General features: G+C 37.3%; 1 protein-coding gene across 1 annotated transcript in view; it reads left to right on the forward strand.

Moving 5' to 3' along the window:
- Positions 1-1,277: 1,277 nt before the first annotated feature.
- NCOA2 (nuclear receptor coactivator 2) overlaps positions 1,278-15,613 on the forward strand; it is a gene marked incomplete at both ends in the record, with an annotated part of 42,404 nt that continues 28,068 nt past the window's right edge. The window contains 7 exons of the mRNA XM_010139818.1: positions 1,278-1,381; positions 5,883-6,060; positions 7,381-7,566; positions 8,458-8,559; positions 8,646-8,786; positions 11,978-12,125; positions 14,292-15,561. Coding sequence (XP_010138120.1) covers positions 1,278-1,381; positions 5,883-6,060; positions 7,381-7,566; positions 8,458-8,559; positions 8,646-8,786; positions 11,978-12,125; positions 14,292-15,561 — 2,129 coding nt within the window. The remainder of the gene's footprint in view (positions 1,382-5,882; positions 6,061-7,380; positions 7,567-8,457; positions 8,560-8,645; positions 8,787-11,977; positions 12,126-14,291; positions 15,562-15,613) is intronic.

The following is a 15,613-nucleotide window of genomic DNA, read 5'->3' on the forward strand; positions in this document are numbered from 1 at the left end:
TCTTACTCTTAGGGGGTAGGAGCACTTGAGCGGGGGGTGCAGAAGGCCGTAAATCACTTTGTCGGCAATTAGTGGAAGAGTCCTTATCAGCTGCCTCATAAATCTTTGCCGACTGAGGCACTGGAGTTTTATCAGGGAGAGGTTTCAAATTCCAGAGCAATTTAGAGATCCTGCATGTTTTCGTAAGCGAGCCTTGGAGAAATAAACGAGTAAATTTGTCCGCAGCTGCATTCTGCGTTTCTGTATGATTTTTTAAAGTGTCTATATGTGTAGGGGTAAATCATACGTCACAAATATTCGGAGCGGACAATACGACAATCTATGTGTGCACACAAGGCCTTTATTAAGATACAACTGCAGCAGACTGCTGCAGCCCCTACACACTACAACTTCTAAGTGCTAACTGCGCAACTAAGTCCTTATCACATCTATTTATAGTTTCTAAGTTATCTTACGTACCCTGGCTGGATTGGTTTCAAGTTCACTGTCCTGCTCAGAGATGACCTGGCTTTCCAGTCACCTATTGACACAACCTCTCTGTCTCCTCCTAAACAACACGCCTCCTGCTGCTGACTGACAGCAGGCTTACAGGGCTGCTTCCCGGACCAGCCGGGGGGTCACGCCCACAGGCATGAATATCCTGTACATTTGGAGTTGGTTATGATCTGTTATACTGTATAGAACTTACTGTAATATGTGGCATTATGCTCCAGAAACATTAAATCATAATTTTCTTGCCTGTAATTTTCCAATACAGCACTTGGAATTGTATGTAGTTTTAATAAGAGATTAGTAAATTAGAGCAGTATGAAAATTATGTGATAGTAAAAATGTGGATGGAGACATGGGAACAGAAATGAGACTGCTGTTTCTCAGTACTGAAACACTAGATTGGAGATTTATGTTTTTCCTTCTAAATATACTGGAGAAGTTGTGCAGCTGTGAGCTTTGCACTCTTTTAGAAAAGTCTTAATTCATCTTGATCCTGGCTTTTGCTCATTTCACCTTTGTCTTTGCCCAGTGTTCTTTTTTGTAGTTTAGTAAAATGTCTAGCAGAGAAATAGCAGGAATTCTTTAATTTGTGTTATAAAATTTCAAAATTGAGAAGCAATATACTAGTTATGCCTCAGTTGAATCATTATGGGAGACTATTTAATCTTATTTTCAGAATTGTTGCACTGTATCCGTTTCATAGTTAGTCTCAATACTCTCTGGGCTCTAACTGTATCACTTAAAGAGCACTGCTTTGTCATTTAACACAGTTTTCTTTATTTCAGAAAAAGCAGCAGCAGCTAATGAAGATGAAGTGCAAAAAGCAGATATATCATCTACAGGTCAGAGTGTCATCGACAAGGATGCACTTGGACCAATGATGCTTGAGGTGAAGAGCACAAAATTCCTTTATTTAAGCCAGTTCTGCTCCTCCTAGGATGAAGAGCAGTGTAATGACATTAAAAGTGCAATTGGAGGTTTCTGTAAAAGATGCACATGAGAGATAAATCATCCTGGCTACTTAAGATTGTCATTTAAGAGCAAGCAGCATATTTTTATTGGATTCAGTGATGAAACTCACTTTAACTTGGGGTGGGGGGTGGCAGAGAAAAATAATTCTGTTGCTTTGTAACGCAGGCAACTTGAGGGGCTTCAGCTGGTAGCTAGTCTGCACATGCATATTTTATTTGTTCTAAACCACAACAGATTTGGAAGACTCGTACCTAAATATTGACTTATATCTACAGTAGTATACATGTGAATAATACTTGCTTTAAAATTGCATGTAATTGCTATACTGTTTTACTAGTTTATCATTTCAGCACTTGCAGCATGACTTTTCTCTCTAGAAATGAAAGCAATCTAGGAGAGCTTTTCAAGATATGTATTTCAGTTTGTTCAGTGAAGATTTCTGTCTGATTTTAGCTATTACTTTGATATCCCAAAAAGTTGCATGGTTAAAACCTAGCTTGTAAATGTATTAATAGTAATGTTGGGTGGGTATGTTATCTGAGATCCTAATGTCATATGCTACTATCTTTTGGCACTACTGCTTTATCTGCTTAAACTCACTTGTAGCAGTTTATTCCTTTTCTGACTGTGGACTTTATCTGTCAGGAAGAGTGAATGTTACTGTAGATGAAAACACAGACTTTGAATGAAGCTAGAGGAACCAGCTTTGTCAGAAGCATGATTATTCTGTCATTTCTGAATGTTTCAAGAAAAAGGTGCATGCTGTAACAGTTTTAACTATTTGGAGTGAAAACATTCTTTTGAAAAGTGGGGCTAACAAATTAATTGATATAATTTGATACTTATACATGCTCACTGACTTGAATGTTGTTGGTTTTGAAATCAAACAAGTTAAACATTCATCTCTTACATTGCTATGTTAAAATTTAAGTTTAATTTCCTATTAATTTACTTGTAAGGACCTGTTTTAATCACAGGGAAAATAAGGATGATTTTTTTCCCTAGCTTATCTTGCCTGATTGGCTATTGCAGCAAACATGTAAAATCACCTGTTTGTTCCATTATTCCATTTAATTTAGTTTTTCTTCACTGTATAAACTATTACATATTAACAATGGAAGATTGTGGAACTAAATTAATAAACCTTGGTCCTTTTGCACCAAGAAACTTAAAAGGACTTGAAGTTTTTATACATTTGCTGTGTAAAGAATACAGATACTTTCTTTGTGTCTATACCTCCTTAAGGAAATGCAATTATTTTATCTTTGCAGACCCCCTCTATTCTATCTCTTCAAAAACCTACCCTTTTTCATTGCCAAATAATAATAAAAATGGCAATGCTGATGAACAGTTTATTAATCAATTTGATCTAGAAGTATAATTGTCTGGTTTTATTAAAGAATAAAACTGAAGAATCATCAAAATAGTGTTTCCAGCTAAAAAAAAGTTAGTAAAATTAATCATGGAGCTGCCTCTGATGAGTATTTTAACATATTTCTTGGTTAAAGTATAAAGTATATGGAAAGAGAGAGTGAAAATATAGTTGAGAGAGAGCTGACAACATCTCAAAGAACACAAATGTGGTACCCATTTCATTATATCATCTAAAATAATATCAGTTCTCTTGTTTTCTCTTCCAGCATGTTGTCCATTATTTGTTCCCCCATTGTCCCAATAGCTCTGAAGAAAAGTTGTTCATGGTGGTGGCATGCATCTGGTAACAGAAATAAGAAACTGTTGCAAAAGGGGAAGCTTCTAAAAGGTTTAAGTGGCTTGGTGCATTGAGTTGCTCAAAAGCCTGCTGCTGCTTACCTACAAGATTATTTTATTAATACAGTAAAAAGAAATGGGAGACTGGCTTATAAGGCCCTTTGTTACTCTAGGCTTATATGACTGCTTCTGTGGTCAACCCAAGAAGCAGCTGTGAGGAAACAACATAGAGCACTTCTTTGCCAAAGAAGTTGCCATAGTAGGAAATAGTAAGGAAAGTTGAAGATTATTGTGGGATGCCAGTAACTCTTATAATCTCTTGCTTGCCTTTTCTGCCTTTGAAAATGTTCTCCTTAAGACTCCAATAAGCATCTGCTATGGCTTTGGTTTTTAAATCCCTTTGAACTGATGTGTGGACTGCTGCCAAGCTGAATGGTTCAGCCAAACCCAACACCTCTCTGCCAACTCTAAATGCCACATGATTTCATGGCGGGACAGTTCAGGAGGCTCATGTAGCTATCATCTATTTCTTTTTCTTGCATTACTTTTCAGCCAGCTCAGTTCTCTGATCCAGCTCTTATCCTCATACAGTACAGGGAGCTGTCATGATGCAGAAAGGGCTAAACCAAAGCAGTGGTGAAATGCAGCCTGATACACTAATCCATAGCAGAGGTGCTGATAGAAAATTGTATTACAGCTTCAATTAATTGAATCTTGTAAATCATTGTTAGTCAAACTAAATACTACCCAGCAGGAAAATGTCATGAATGTTATGAAAGCACATGGAAAGGAGGGAACTCTCCAAAGAAAGTGAATTAATGGAGGAATCAAGAATTACCAGAAGCAAAAAGAAGGCAATGATAAAAAACAGAGATTAGAATTGTGACAACAGGAGGAAAAAAAAGAACTAGTTTATCTTAGTTTAAAAGCAGTCAGGAAAAACATATATTTGTACATTTTTTTGTGTGTGTTATCATTTTGTAATTTAAAAATAGCACAAACAAAGCATTTGGCAATCACTGGCTCAGCCACTTCTCTTGTGCAGTGTGCTTTCATTCTCCACACCTTCAGCAGAATCATTAACTAAGTTTGGGAAGGACCATTGGAGCTTGTGTAATCCCATCTTCCACTGTGAGCAGGACCGACTAGAGCAGGTGTCTCAGGTCCAAGTCCAGCCACAGTCTGAATATCTCTGGGGAAGGAAATGTCACAGACTGTTTGGGCAGCCTCTTCCCATATCTGACCACCTTCATGATAAATTAGTAAACTTCTTAGAAAAAAGAAGTCTTGCAACCTGTGTCTGTTGCATCTCATCCTTTCCTTGTGAATCTCTGAATAGAGCCTGGCTCTATCTTCTCTTTAGCCTTTTGCTAGGTGGCTGAAGACAGAAAAAGATCCATCCTTAGCCTTCTCTTTGATACTGTCTGGATTTGGTAACTGCTAGTAATGTCCAACATTTTTGATATTTATCTGTAGCCTGAAGTTTTGGAAACTGCCTGCATAAGACCAACAGGCAAGTTGTACAGTACGTAAGTTTGGTCATATCAAAAATGCCACCACGTGCCTGTATATGCTTGCTATGGCAGCTCCTCCTTGTTAGACTGTTTTGCAGTGAGCTGAGTTCAGATGGATTCGCTTGCTCTTAATTAACCTGTAATGAATCATGAGTTGCCCGGTTTTCTGACTTGTTTCTGTCCTTGGAGATGAAATGAGTAACAAGCTCTTCCAGTGATTTCCCACCAATCCTTAGCAAGGTGAATAAATCAAGCAAAGATGCAGAAGTCTGAATGGGTTAATTAATTGAATGCTTAAACCAAAAGCTTTGGTGTTTTAAATGTAAATGTATCCGCCTTTATCTGCTCATATGACATAGAGGTATGTATTCTGAAATATCTCTCCCATCCACAATTACACATGCATCTTAAGGAAAAGAAAATTTGCATGGGAAGTTCCTACTGATACTCAGATTTTTACTTTATCCTCATCAGGTAGAAGTTATGTAGTATTTGGCTTAGGCTTCAGATAATGTACAGCAGATATTTTGGAAAGAATGCTGCAGCTAGGTTGTCACCATCACAAGAAATAAGGGGGAGGGAAACCATCAGCAAAAATTACTCATTTAGACACTTCCTTGCAGAAACTTTAAGTCCCTTGGAATACCATGGAGCTGAGTAAAAGAGGTGAAAGTCTGGTTCCTGTTTCCTGGATCAAGTGCAGACTGAATTAAACTGGTGTCAAATAAAAAACAAATAAAGGCAGTCAGAGCATCCTGGGATTTTTTTCTTGTATCAGTCTTACTGTGCTGCATAGAGGAGTGAACAGGCTTTAGGTTTAGCAGAACCAGCTTCTGGTCCCGGTTTCTTACTTCATAGGCAGACAGATAGGTAGCAACATCTTCCATTATTCTTATTTGTTTGGGTGGCAGATTTGGTTTGTTTTCATGTGTGGGTTTCTTTATTTTACAAGGTATGCACCTTCCTGTACTTTTACAGAGGTTTGATATAAGATTAGATGCTCAATCTGAAATACGTCCTTTGCTAATACAGACAAGAATATAAGAACTGAGATCGATGCAGAAATATTCAGCTATGTCTTCTGAAGGGAATGTTTATTTTCTGAGTATCTTGTTGTTAATCTGATTGCCTGGTATTGTGTTTCTCTCTCTCTTTCTCTTTCTCTCTCTCTGCCTTTTTTTTCCCTCCCTTTAGGCCCTAGATGGGTTCTTCTTTGTAGTGAACCCAGAAGGTAATGTTGTGTTTGTTTCTGAGAATGTGACACAGTACCTAAGGTACAACCAAGAAGAGCTGATGAACACAAGCATATATAGCATCCTGCATGTAGGGGACCACAGTGAGTTTGTCAAAATCCTGCTGCCAAAATCTTTAGGTATATATGTTTTCCTGCTATCATACAACTGCTTATTTAACTTTGATTTCATAAACTAGCATTTCAATAACTTGAGTTAATGTCATTCCACTACTTACAGTTTCATAATATTCACTGTATTTATTTCTAATGTATATATAGGCTATATGAATTTAGGAATATTATTCTCAACTCTTTTCAGATTCTTCTTTGTTAAAATTACTCGTAGTAAGTCATGTTAGCTGGTATTTTTGCTGGATCTCCAGAGTAGTCCAGGATGATTATTCCAAGAATGGTCCAAGAATGGTCCAAGAAAGGGGGAATGTAAAAGAAAAATCAGAAAACTGCTTATGCTAGAATTTTTATTTCAATGTTTGTAGTCTCACCAATATTTACCCTTATCTTTCAAAACCTGTTTTTGTTACTTGCAGCCATTTTTAAAATTTCTTATTAACATTGATTTTAACATCGTTCATTTTTGGAAGAGGTGAGAAGAAAGAGAAAGTCAGTACTGGGCACCTCCTTTGCTTACTTTAGCACTTCATGACTTTACTTATAAAGCCCTGAAGAATCAAAAATGTTAATGGCTAAACCCCGTAAACTACTGCTTTTATTGCATTTTGTGACTGAAGAGGGCAAGTGGAGAGTATTTTTAAATATGACCCTGCTATTTCCTTATTTGGTGTTACATTAATTCACTCTGACTGATGTCCAGTACCTATATTTGTGCATCTCAGGATTTCATTTCCTTTTTTACTTGTCTTAATCACCACGTCAGGCTTATTTTTATCCATTACTGCAGGTCATTCTCATCCCTTCAGTCTTTCTTGAGACTGCGTTCCAAAATATTTCTGATTTTATGGCTTCCTGTTTTTATAAATGCATATAAGTTTCTTTTCTTTCTATTTTTAATGTGGGCACAAATTTTTATACAATGCAGCTGTCTCTTTTCAAATAATGTCTTTTAAATTCACTGAACAGATCCTACATACTGCCTTATTTCTTCCAGGCACGTAAATTAACTTGATCTACCCAGCAGGCTTTCCATTGTACTCTACAGCCTTTACACATGCCAATATTTAGACTTCTATCCTGCTTTTCTACTATGTCGTTATAAGTCACTTGAAGAAAACGATAGGTGAAACAAATCAGTGCTTTTAAAATCCAAGAATTTTATAATTTACCTTGTTAGGTGCTGGTTTGGGCTCTAATATTAAAAATAGATTGTTGTTACATGAGCTTGTCTCCCAACCAGTCTGCAAAGCACCTTGATCCTGCAGATGAGCAGCAGAAATGACTGCTACCAGATTTATCTCACTTTATCATCTTTGCTTTGCTCAGTGAATGGAGGATCTTGGTCTGGTGACACTCCTAGGCGTAATAGCCATACCTTTAACTGTCGGATGCTGGTAAAACCTCTTGGTGATTCTGAAGAAGGCCATGATAACCAGGAAGCACATCAGAAATATGAAACTATGCAGTGCTTTGCTGTTTCTCAACCAAATTCCTTCAAGGAGGATGGTGAAGGTAATTACTGCTTTCAATTTGTATTTGCATTTTCTCTTTCTGTGCTGTTGCAGATTAGCAGTTTTGGTGCAGTTGATAAAGTGAGGTAAAGCTGATGAAGTAAATTCTAAATCCTGAAAAATGGAAAAATCTTAAGTTTTTTCCTTTCTCGTTTAGGTATAGAAGTGTACTTTCATCTTGGATTATGAGTTACACCTATTTTTTAAACCAATATAACTGAAATTGAGAGAAATACAGTTTACCTTAAAGAGATATCCTAGTTTTATATCACTGCAGTTGTAAGATGTATGTAGCTGACTGGGAGGAAAGTTTCAGTGGGTAATTTTTTGAGTTCTTAGAATGTGAAGACAATCATGGTTTATCACTTCCTTTACAATCTACTACTTCAGCAGGTAAATTTCCTCAGATTGTATTTTAAGTATTCAGATAAGTAAAACCAGCTTATTATGAAGTTGCTTTCTTGGGGACAGCAAGCATTTGGGGCATGTTTAAGAAATGTGGCTAGAAGGTACAAAATGGTGAGTGTTAACACAATGTGGTCTCTGTGCATGCAGTATATTTTTTTACTACTTCTCTCCTGACTGGATGGTTAAGCTGCTACATAGCAGGTATATGCATAAATACGTGCCAATAACTATGCCTGTGGTGGAGTCCTTCACAATTTCTTCTTCTAAAACAGAAAACAAGCCCACCTCTTCTGTGTTGTTTAATGTTGTAGGAAATAAGGAAGATGTAAAACCACTGAGTTATATCTATCCTTTTATTGGTACAAAAATCTATTCTTTTGGTCCGAAAAGACTTAAAGAACTTCTTGAAAATATTTCTGATGTCTTTGTGGAAATGAAATCTTCTCCTTCTTTACAAATTACTGAAGTAACTTTTTTCTTCAAGATTTGCAGTCTTGCTTGATTTGTGTTGCAAGAAGAGCTCCGATGAAGGAAAGACCAATTCTTCCTTCATCAGAGAGCTTTACTACTCGCCAGGATCTACAAGGTACTGTGAAGTAGGAGTTTTAAATTTATTCCACGCCCCCTCCCCAAAGTGGAAATTGCTGTAACAAATGTTTTATTTAATATCAGGAAAAATAACTTCACTGGACACAAGTACCATGCGAGCAGCTATGAAACCTGGCTGGGAGGATTTGGTACGAAGATGCATTCAGAGGTTCCATTCGCAGCATGAGGGAGAAATATCTTTTGCCAAAAGGCATCACCAGGAAGGTTAGGTCTTATACTTTTAGCACCTTCTATATTTAAAGTATTTGTCATTTGTATCCCTTGATTTTGTTTTCGTTTTGTTACATTCACATGCAACAATGCTGCTGACAGTCCCTTTTTCAAGCTGATTTGCCTAACACATTGATGGCTCTCTAGAGAAGGTTTTACACCTTCCTCCCTGTTTGTTTTAGCCTGCTTGTTATAACTGTGCCATATTGGAGGGCGCTTTAAATCTTCAAATTGTTGCCATTAATTTTGAAAGAAAGACGTTTGTGTGTTGCCCATCAAAACATTCTTGACCCATAATTTTTCAGAAATTCAGTTCACACAGTGCAGTTCATTGACCTAGATTTCTTTTCCCTATGAAAATGGACTTTTACTTTCACATATCCTGAGAGAAAAACTCAGTGTGAATTATTAAAGATGCAGAACTTGTATATCTGAAAACCTACTTTGTTGTACTGTATCTAGCTGACAAGTGTTACAGGGTACACCACAAGCACATCTACTAAGTCAAGATTATGATAGATAAGATGTAGGAGAGTACTGCACTGTGAAAGGTTCCCCGTGAAGTTTCTGTGGATGTGACTGGGTGAGGGTTTTTTCTTTTCATAAAACTCTGATTCTGCTAATTTTAGTGATAAAAATTACTGAAAAGAAATAACTTCTTGTATTCCACAGAAAAGTCCTTTCAAAACCAATAGGAATAACTGGAACATTTCCAGTGCAGGAACATTATTTTTTTGGTTCGTGTTTGTAGAAAAAGATTACAGCTGGCCTATTACAAATAGTTGCCATGGTCAATAAGCAACTGGCATGCTGTCTTGCAACCTAAATTGTAACTGGAGTCTCAAATTATTCAACCAAATATACACACACAAAGAAAATCTTCAGTCATGCAGCATTAGTTAAATACTCTTTAAAATGTTCTGTTTTCATGAAACCTTCAGATTTCATTTTGGGAATGTGGGGGCACAGAAATACCGTGGTATTTTAGGTAACAACTTTTGGGGTATGGACAGTAGGAGTCCTAAAAGTTCACAGCCTCCTGCTGTGATTTCAGATGGAACTGGAGAAGGTAATGAAATTATAGCAGGAGTTTAAACAGCAGTCTGCGCCAAAGGTCATTCTTACATTCTGTTACGTCATCCAGCTACTTGTTAATTCCGCTTCAAATGATTCTTGACCAAAGTAGCATCTCCTACATCCAGTGCTGAGGTTTGAGTGTGTCCTCTCTAAGCTGCTTGTGAAATGATAAAAATATATGCTTTGGGAGTTTACACTGTATCGTTTTACAGGAAAGGCTTAGGATAGTCATACATAAACTGTAGAATTAGCCTAACTGAGCGGGCTCTTTATTTCTTGTGGAAGTGAAGAGTGAGCGATAAGAGGAAAAACCCCTGGGATTGCTTTGCTGCAAAGGATCCAGCACTACAGAGGAATAATGGCTGAAATGTTTCCTTCTCCTGCCCTGCAGCATGGAGAAATAAAACAAGGCATGTCTTGGGCAGTTCCACCTTCACATTTGACTGAGGAACGCCTTGCATTTTTTAAGTTATCATGATTTGAGAATAGAAGCAAAGAACGTAATGGTCTCTTACAAATAATTCAGTATTACAGTGTGAAAAAAACAACATTAGCTTGATAAACAATAAAAAACCCACAAAGCTTTCAAATTAACCTTCAGTATAAAGTGCAAAATATATGGTAAGTTTTTACTGGCCATAGCCGGAAAAATAGCATTTCTCAGGAGGAATACGGAAATGTTTGCGTGGGGAATTAGTTTGAAAAATTATTTAGGTAGAGATTTCACTTGTATCCTGTTGGCATTGAGTACTGGAATTTCCCGATGTGGTATATGCCAAAGTTAAGAGCTCTGGACCTTTGGGTGCCCAAACGTTAAACTGAAACAACATACCTAACAGTAAAATTTTGCATTGCATTGTATTGTTTCACAGTTTCAGGTTTTTGTTTATCTTTACATTCTTACCCTGAAAAAACACTCTTCTGGTTGTTTAAATTGTGCTTCCTGTTTTCTCACTGCCTAAATAATACTTTAAAACCTCACTAACAATATATGATGGGGAGGTGATGGGGTGGGAGGGAGGGCGGGGAGGGTGGCATGGACAGGGAAAGAAAGCAATGATAACCCCTCTTACAAGGCTGAAAATCTGGTAGCTGTAGAGGAGGCTATTTAATAAAGCCACACTGGGAAAACCATATCATTTCATTACAACAGGAAATATTGAAAGACAATCAATAAAATGAAGATCAGATGATACTAATAATAAAAAAAATAAAAACAACACAGAAAATATGTATATTTGTAGTGCTCAATTCCTATATTTTCCCTAAACAATTTTATGAAAATTCTGAAGTTAAGCATTTCTCTCCTGCCATATCTGCAATCCTAATGTAACAGCTTTTGGATTAGGAAATGAAAATCTATTTGTTTCATTGATGGCAAAGAGTGAATGGTGGAATAAATGCTTGGAGATTTGAACTTCCATAACATTATTTTCATTTTTTAATTAAAGAAATGTCACATGGGTCTACAGAAGTTAGAGAATTGAATTTGCTGAAGTTCAGTTTCACACTGAAAACCTAAGGATTGCAGAATAGGTGCAGCAAATAAACCCCAAACCTGAAAATGCAGTCCCTGGGAAAGGATAGCGCAGTCCCAGGTTTGGTTTAGGTAATTGTATTTGTAATTTGTTTGAGCTGTATATTTTTTGTATTTGTTCTTTGAACAATTATCTTTAAAAAGGTAGTTTAAGCAGGCAACAAGAACAAGGTACAGGCTAATGGAAATAGATGATCTAGAAATTAAAGGCATTCGTATTAATCATTACGATGTAGATGGTATATAGGAAAAAATGTATGAGGAACAAAGGAGTTAGATACATAATGGATGAAATGTGAAATGGACATTGAGGACTTCTTGATTGACTCCTGAAATACTCTTTATTTCATAGAATCTGTCCTGTTAACTGCTGTCACTCCTTGTAAGCTTTCTTTTGATCATCCTTCATATGTGGGATCCTTCATCTTATATACAACCCATCTATTTATTTTCAAAATTTTTAACAGTGTCTGTGATATCAGTGCTGATGAATTTAGAACATCAGATGTTAAGCAGATAAGCTACCTGTAGTATAGTTTCTCATTAATTCTGTTATTTTGCTTGCTTGCAGTGCTGAGGCAGGGACTAGCATTTAGTCCTGTTTATCGATTTTCCTTGTCTGATGGCACTATTGTTTCTGCCCAAACGAAGAGCAAGCTCATCCGTTCTCAGACGACTAGTGAACCTCAGCTTGTAATCTCATTGCATATGCTTCACAGGTAATCCTGACTGGTTTGTTACATCCACACTGAAGAGAGACAGGGAAAGTACAAAGTTGCCAAAGCAAATAAATTGTTTAAGGCTGATTGATAGGTAGCAGTTGACCTAGAGCTGATAGCATGAAAACAAAATAATGCTTACAGCAATGCTTACAGCAGGAAAAGACTCTAAGGTTATTTCAGGATTTACAAATTATGTGCTGGGTTTTCAAAATCTTCCATTAAACATAGAAAATATCCTTTAATCTCATGTTCTTAACCTCAGTATTTTAATTTCCTGTATTTTACCTAGTAGACACAAGAAACTTCCAAAATATAATTAAATCTAGAAAACTTTGAAGGATTAAATTCCTGTAGTTCACAGTCAGTCATACGTTGGACCTAGGTCTTCTTTTAAAAATTCTTTATGATTATTAGAACTGCATTTTGGACAAACTGCATATTTTAAGTCCTTGTCTTTTCTGGTGCTTGGAGTAGTGGCTCTCACATGTCCAATCCTGAGAAATGACACCACTATTAGGGTTTTTTTTTAAAAAAAAAGGCAAAGACAATAATATATTCAAGTCAATCACTGACCTCAGAACTTCAGTGAAAAATCTAATTAAGTCATTGCATGTCGTGGTATATTTGTGTTGGATTTTGTCTCAGGTTTTATTTGCTGACTTGAATTACAATGCTGTTTCCCTGTATCTGAAGTATCACTTTTTTGAGAGGAAGAAAACAGCTCTAAACATGAATAAAAATGAAATAATTTTACAGAATTTAAATAATTCTACAGGTCGTAGATTTGGAAATTGACCTGACCAAAAGCTGTCTGAAATTTGTTTTCTTTGGATGCTGAATAGGTATTTCATGAAGTGCTAGATTTTAAATTTAAAAAAGCATGATTAAGTTAAAAATATACTCGCAAATATTCTTGGGTTTTTTAGCAGAACTTGGGTATTATTGTATTTATAATAAGGTCTTAAAAACCCGTTTCTCTTTTTATTGTTAATGGTGTTCACCTTTGTCTTTACACCTAAGGCAACAAATGCAGAGTAGCAAGTTTCACTACTTTGTGTGCTTTGGTTCTTTCACTTTTAATGTTGTAGCAAAATGCGAAGCATAAAATGCAAATTTAGCTGTATTTATCCTGTGGAAGTAGGAATGGTTTTTGTCTTATCAAAAATACGTATTAGGAATGTTTCATTAGTATTTGGTTTTGGAAGTCCAGAGTTGATTTGTCTTTTTCTCATTTTTTTCTTCCTAATCTACTTGACTGTCTCTTTTATAGCTTTTAGCATTTGGGAATATGTCCGGTTTTTCTGATTTAAGTTTTAGCACAGAAGTTAAAAGAATATTACATCCTCCCATAAACTAATTAAAATGTACTGAGGAAAAGAGAAGTGACCTTCAGATGCTTTCACAAGAGCTTTTTCTTTGTGTGTGTTTCTTCTGTTTCCTCTGTCTTAATAGCCTATGTCTCTAAAATACGAGTTTCAGCTTCTGCGTGTGCAGGTTTTTTTCTTTTGTCTCTTTTCCTTAATTCCTCTTGCAGGACTGGATTGCTAACAGGCTGTTCCATTCTGAAGAAGTATCCATTACATCTTTTGGCTCACTTTCCTGTTTTGGAGCAATATTGAAATACTCTGCCAGTGTAGAAATGCAACTTTTCAAACTTTCTTTTCACAATGAACTTTGTGGGCAAATAGTCCACTCCAGCCTTGTAGTGGGGCTAACTCACAGAAATTCGTACCTCCAACAAACTGCTGTCCACAGCTATCTTGTAAAATATGTATTTGTTTGAGTCATATATTTCAGATGAGATTTGTGTTAGTTCTAGAAAGTTAGGTCTTGTCAAATTGTAGAGAAGAGATACACATTAAAGGGAAAGAGTCTGAAATTGTAACCTATTTGCATTTCTAATGACTGTCATTTAAATGAGATATATTTTTTCTCTCTTGCACTGAATTTTTAATGACATACTGAAAAACCATACTATTAATGTGCAGCTGTGTTGAGAGTTGCATATCACTTTTGTCAAATTGTCAATTTAGTTCTAATTGTAGGTTTATTGTGTTATTTTAAAGCAAGGTTTAGGGGTTTCTTTCTTTTTCTGTAATAGAATTGCAAGTAGGCCGCTGTCACTTTGGATAATGGGTTGTTTTTTTTCCCGTTGCCTCACAGAGAGCAGAATGTCTGTGGAATGAATCAGGATTTGACTGGACAAGGAATGGGGAAGATAATGAACCCAATTAGCTCCAGCAGCCCTGCCCATCAGACCATGTGCAGTGGGAACCCAGGTCAGGATATGACCATCAGTAGCAATATAAATTTTGCCATAAATGGCCCAAAGGAACAAATGGGCATGCCAGCAGGCAGGTTTGGTAGTTCAGGGGGAATGAACCATGTGTCAAGCATACAAGCCTCCACTCCTCAGGGTAGTAACTATGCACTAAAAATGAATAGCCCCTCACAAAGCAGCCCTGGAATGAACCCAGGGCAGCCAAACTCTATGCTTTCCCCAAGGCATCGTGTGAGCCCTGGAGTGGCAGGAAGTCCTCGCATCCCACCCAGTCAGTTCTCTCCTGCAGGAAGCTTGCATTCGCCCGTGGGAGTCTGCAGCAGCACAGGAAATAGCCATAACTATACCAACAGTTCCCTGAATGCACTTCAGGCCCTCAGCGAGGGCCATGGTGTTTCTCTAGGATCATCGTTGGCTTCACCTGACCTAAAAATGGGAAATTTACAAAATTCCCCTGTGAATATGAATCCTCCCCAGCTAAGCAAAATGGGAAGCTTGGACTCTAAAGACTGCTTTGGACTATATGGAGAGCAATCAGAAGGTACAACTGGACAAGCAGAGAGCACCTGCCATTCAGGAGAACAGAAAGATAATAGCGACAGCAACATGCCACCAGTTGTCAGTGGCGAAAGAGCTGATGGACAGAATAAACTGCACGATGGAAAAAGCCACACGAAGCTCTTGCAATTGCTGACCACCAAATCAGATCAGATGGAGCCTTCCCCTTTGCCCAGTACCATGGCAGATGTTAGCAAGGACTCCACGGGAGGGTTGCCTGGGTCTGGTTCAGCACATGGAACCTCACTCAAGGAGAAGCATAAAATTTTGCACAGACTATTGCAGGACAGTAGTTCTCCTGTAGATTTGGCCAAGCTCACAGCAGAGGCCACAGGCAAAGAACTGAACCAAGAGTCCAGTAGCACAGCTCCTGGTTCAGAGGTGACTGTTAAACAGGAGCCAGCAAGTCCTAAGAAAAATAATAATGCACTACTTCGTTACTTGCTAGATAAAGATGATACTAAAGATACTGCTTTACCAGACATACCCCCAAAACTGGAGCGGTTGGACAGTAAGACAGACCCTTCTGGTAGCACAAAGTTAATAGCTATGAGGACGGAAAAAGAAGATATAAGCTTTGAGCCGACTGAACAGGTGAGAAAATATTTGCATTATGTATGAATGGTATGTTCTAGGCCTGCATTCC

The sequence above is a fragment of the Buceros rhinoceros genome, unplaced genomic scaffold (assembly GCF_000710305.1).
Source record: "Buceros rhinoceros silvestris isolate BGI_N320 unplaced genomic scaffold, ASM71030v1 scaffold17807, whole genome shotgun sequence".
In the NCBI taxonomy this organism is placed as follows: Eukaryota; Metazoa; Chordata; class Aves; order Bucerotiformes; family Bucerotidae; genus Buceros; species Buceros rhinoceros.